Source organism: Austrofundulus limnaeus, unplaced genomic scaffold, assembly GCF_001266775.1.
Source record: "Austrofundulus limnaeus strain Quisiro unplaced genomic scaffold, Austrofundulus_limnaeus-1.0 Scaffold102, whole genome shotgun sequence".
NCBI lineage: Eukaryota > Metazoa > Chordata > Actinopteri > Cyprinodontiformes > Rivulidae > Austrofundulus > Austrofundulus limnaeus.
Window position 1 is genome coordinate 253,310 of NW_013952504.1, and position 4,900 is coordinate 258,209.

General features: G+C 39.8%; 1 protein-coding gene across 1 annotated transcript in view; it reads right to left on the reverse strand.

Moving 5' to 3' along the window:
* The window catches only part of xpnpep1 (X-prolyl aminopeptidase (aminopeptidase P) 1, soluble), a gene marked incomplete at its 3' end in the record, with an annotated part of 20,754 nt that overhangs the window by 12,621 nt on the left and 3,233 nt on the right, over positions 1–4,900 (reverse strand). The window contains 4 exon segments of the mRNA XM_014013488.1: positions 718–810; positions 1,287–1,391; positions 1,634–1,697; positions 4,112–4,236. Coding sequence (XP_013868942.1) covers positions 718–810; positions 1,287–1,391; positions 1,634–1,697; positions 4,112–4,228 — 379 coding nt within the window.

Below are 4,900 nucleotides of genomic sequence, written 5' to 3' on the forward strand. Positions count from 1 at the left end.
TAGGGGAAACACTGATATTTATTGATGATGGAACTGATGATGGCAGCAGCAGAACAAATTCTGAAGCATACAGAAACATTTTGTCTGACAATTTACAGAGAAATGTATCCAAACCAATCGGGGGTAATTTTATCATGCAGCAGGACAATGACCCAAAGCACACTGCCAACAAATCAAAGGACTTCATCAATAACCAGACCAGAACCCAACAGAGCATTTCACTTCCTGAAGAGGAGACTGAAGAGAGAAACCCCCCCAAAACAAATGAGAACTGAAAGAAGCTGTGGTAAAAGCCTGGAACAGCATCACAAATGAAGAATGCAACAGTTTAGTGATGTTGATGAGTCATTTCAAGCAAGGTTTCTGCCACCAAATACTAAATATAATTTACTTTAAGATTATTAGTTCCATTACTTTTGCTCACCTAAAAATTCTGTGTTGTAGTACAAACACTGAAATATCCTAAGTTGTTTAACACATCTGCATGTAAATACCAGGAAATAAAAGCTGACATTCTGAACTCTTGTCTCATGCTCATCTTTTGATCTTAAACCCAAATGTCTTCAGTGTAAAAAACAAGAGAATTTGACTTGCTGTTCCAATACTTTTGGAGGGGATTGTATTTCCTTTGTGTCTTTCCTCTTGTACTGCATGATGTGAACAGTGTTTATTATTGACAACTGTCTGCACTGACAAGAAAGGGAAAACCTCACACACCAGCAGCAATGATCCAAGGATCCACTCCCACTTTGGAGTTCTCAGGCAAGACGCTGATCAGCCAATCCTCCTGAGATGGTGTTTCCTTCAGTCCTGTATGAGTATTGAATAAAACATCATGTAAGTGAAAGCTTGAAAAAATACAGATGTCACTTAAAATGTGAGTTTAATCTTCACCTATAACCAGGATTTCAGCATTAATTAAATTTTCTTATTCATCTTATAGTTTGCTTTGTATTGAGTCAGACATTGTTTTAGTGCCATTCAGTTCTTCTACATTAACTTTTCATTTCCTTTATAACAAACTTGTAGTCAGATTGATGACATCAAAACAAATCATCAAGCACTGCAGCATGGAGCCAACAGCTATGGAGCTTTAGTTTTTGGTTTTAAGTTTTAATCGGTTTGAACAAGAGTCATATCAGAGATTTGTAGCTCATTAACCATAACTCTTGTAATCATTTCTACAAAAGGTTAAATTATCCAACATGTGATTATCGTTTACATCACATTACAAAAACCCAGCTTCATTAACTAGATTCCAACCAAAACACCGATGAGGACATTACCCATCTTCATTAGAGACCAGTTGTTGTCCATCTGCTGGCTGGCCTGGAGGAAGTATCGACCATCAGTCCACATTGCAGCATGCTGCTCTGTGACAATGGCTGTACCTGAATAATAAAACAGAATGTTACACAGCTTATGCGTCAGTTGAGTTTATAAAGTTAAGTCAATTAAAAAAAATCTCCCTAGTTGGGAGAAGAAATGGTACATACATTAAGGTGTACATTTCATATAGTTAAATTGTCTGACTTGTTCCTACCTTTTTCTCTGTTCAGATTAGATTGTTTTTTATCCAATCCTGAACTTTAAAAGTATAAATGAATACTCATTTGTGTTAAACACAACATACCTGCAGATCCATTAAATCCACAAATAAATTCACGTCTGCAGTCACATGGTGCAATGTATTCACTCTGAAAGACCATGAAGAATAAGGCAGAGATTAGTTTGAATTACAGTCAGTGTGTGCACCACCTTTTATTTGTCTCATGTGTTTATGTTTAAGGGAAAAAACAGATTAGCAGCAGAAAAGGGGCAAAGATGAGGAACAGAACTGTAGATTTTGTTGGGAACAAGTACACTTGTTGTTGTAACCTGTGGGCATGACACGCAAGCAATTAAGCCCCATTTTTACTGAAGCGTTTGGACACAGTTTGGCTCAGCCGAATGCGTCTCCATTAGGTTCCAAGTGTGCTCAACCATGCACAGCCGCGCTGTTTCAGAACCTCCTTTCTGGTGGTTCTAAGCGGGTAGAAGCGAGTACAGCACACTTAAGTTTTGATGTCAGCACAATGCTGCCTGTGGATTAGCTCTGGGATTGATTGACAGAGGAAAGAAGTTACTTGTGCAAACTTCCTCCAGGAGAGAGACGCTTTTGTTTTGGAATACGAGCGCACGGCGCCATACAATGACAGGTTGAAAGCAGTGATAAAACCATCTAACCTTTCTGGTGATCAGCAGAACTAGTAAAAACTTCCTGGAGACAAAGCTGAGCAGATAACCAGGAGGTTTCGAACAAACACCGCCCACGGTTACACAAGCACTTATAAACAGCACCGTGACAAATCAATCAATCAATCAATCAATAAAAACCAACTGCTTTCTTTTTTACACAACAGTTGAAGCCGCTGCAGACGATCCGCCTCTAACCACACAGACTGAGGGACACACTGAAGTGGAGACGCACGCACACTGAGCAGAACCGACCTGGCCCAAACTGAATTGAGAAGAACCGAGTTCATGGAGAAGGGGCTTTATAGGGTGTATTCACACCATGAAAGTCCTTTGGTCTGCTTGTTTGGTCTGGACCAAAAGTGGACTTTATTTGTTTCCTTTGGTGAGGTTTGCATTCATATTGTGCTTTTCTGCAAACAAACTATAACTTGTAAACAAAGCCACAGGGTGACGATCATTGCTCTCACTGGACAGAAAGGACGGGCAGGACTGAGCGCACAGACCCAGAAAAAAAAAAACAGTCCTGCTTCTTCGGTTCTGATGTGCACATTTGTGCAGATAGTACAACTGCAATAGCATTTAAAATGTCAGAAGCAGCTAATTTAATGGTGGTTCCACAACCCAAAGGAGACGAGGTGCTCTGCGTGTTCTGACCCACTACATGCTGGCAGCAGAGCAGCTAAAGGCTGAGTCACACAACAAGATTTTAAACTGATAGAGCCCACACATGAGGATAAAAAATCATGGATATACCAGGTTTGGTCCTACAGTGTGTGGTGTACAGTCACACGGCAAGAGACAACACACCACACACCAAAAGATATTTCATTCATGAACATTCAGATTTTAAATCACTCGAGACTTCCTGAAATCTTGTGATAATTCAGATGTCCGAGGAAAAATCTCACGTGACCTCCAGAGACGTGAGTTCAGAGAAAATAAACATTTGCAACAAGGAAGAAACAATGTGGATCGTTTGTGGACTATTTTTACCAAAGGAAAAACAATTCCATAGGACTTTTAACATCCAGCCGACTTTCTGGTGAGTCATGACAGTTTTTGTTTACGTCATCTCGCTTTCTGATTGGCAGCACGTCTCATTCACAGGCTGGGAGCTCGGGTGAACACTACACACACTGTGATATCGGGCCAAAAAATCAAGCATGTTGAATATCTCCGATTTGAGGTCGGAGCGGTCCCGACGTTCTTCCGAGCCGATTAGATCACTCTTAACTCACCACCCACGGCGGGAATATCTGCTTGTTTATCTTTAGAGCCATCACGATAATCTGGACTTCCTTAAGATTGTTGGAAGGGCAAAAAATCGGCATGATTTTTTTGTAGTGTGACTCAGGCCTAAGCAGGAGACGACAAAACAGGTATGATTTCAGTTTATTTAGCTCAGCAACGGTGGCCTGTGAAGTCCAAAAAGGCGCATGTTTTATGTAGTTGATTCGGTTCGAGTCTGGTCTGTATTCACACCAGAGGCGAACTGAAGTGAACCGCACCAGAGTTCGTTTGGAAGCAGACCGAGCCCACCTCAAAAAGCGGGTCTCGGTCCAGTTATTTTATCCCCACCAGGGTTCGCATGAGTGTATTCACACCTGCACAAAAAGTCCGGACCAACGGGGCAAATGAACTCTGGTCCATTCAAAGCGAACCAAATGTGTCAGGTGTGAATACGACCATAGTCTCCATCACGATTAAAAAATCCAAAGTTAAAGATGCAGTTTAATATTTAAAGTCAAATTATACAGAATGTTTATACGCAAAGCAGACTTTAAAGTTGTGTAAAAGAAATGACCAACAGTGGGGTTAACTACAGTATGTAACCATGCAGGATGTGCATAGAGTGAGTATGAGTTTGACTTACCTGGTGTGCATCTCCTGATGGGACTATGTAGGCCTGTAAAGGCTCAGAGAAGTATTTACAATTCCTCATTGCCTGCCGAAGCAGTCGGAGCAACTCCCCTGTGATCTTTGGAGACATAGTGGAGTCTGCGTTGAAAAACATAAATACATATTTTAAGTAAAATGAAACCAAATGTAAAGTGCAACTAAACAAAACCACTGCAAGTTCACTTAAATATGAATTATTAAATTAAAAAGACACCACTGCTGGCATCTACTGTTAAAATTACAAAACAGTTACAGCATTTTACCTGACTTTTCTGAATCCATGTCAACTTCAGGTGAATGGAGCTAAACACTGACTGACTGAAGTCAACCTGACTTTACGTGGAGCTCAAAAGTCACAGCCCACACCCAATCTTTAACCTGCTATAATGTGTCAAATCAGCAACTACGACAGCAGATGGGTTAAACATTAAAATAAAAGGCAAAGACTTAGCATTCCTTGAAGCATGCAATGATATGTCACCAGTTTTGAAATAAGCTCATCTCATGCTAAGAAGAGAAATTTGTAAACAGAGTTGTAAAGTAACTAAGTACAAATACTTTGTTATTGTACTTAAGTAGAAATTTTGGTTATCTGTACTTTACTTGAGTAATTATTTTTCAGCGTACTTTTTACTATTACTCATTACATTTTTACACAATTATCTGTACTTTCTACTTACTACGTTAAAGGTAAGAAGTAGAAAGTCATTACTCCTATGTTATTCCAAGTTGTTATTACTTAAAAAAATACTATCCTGATAAA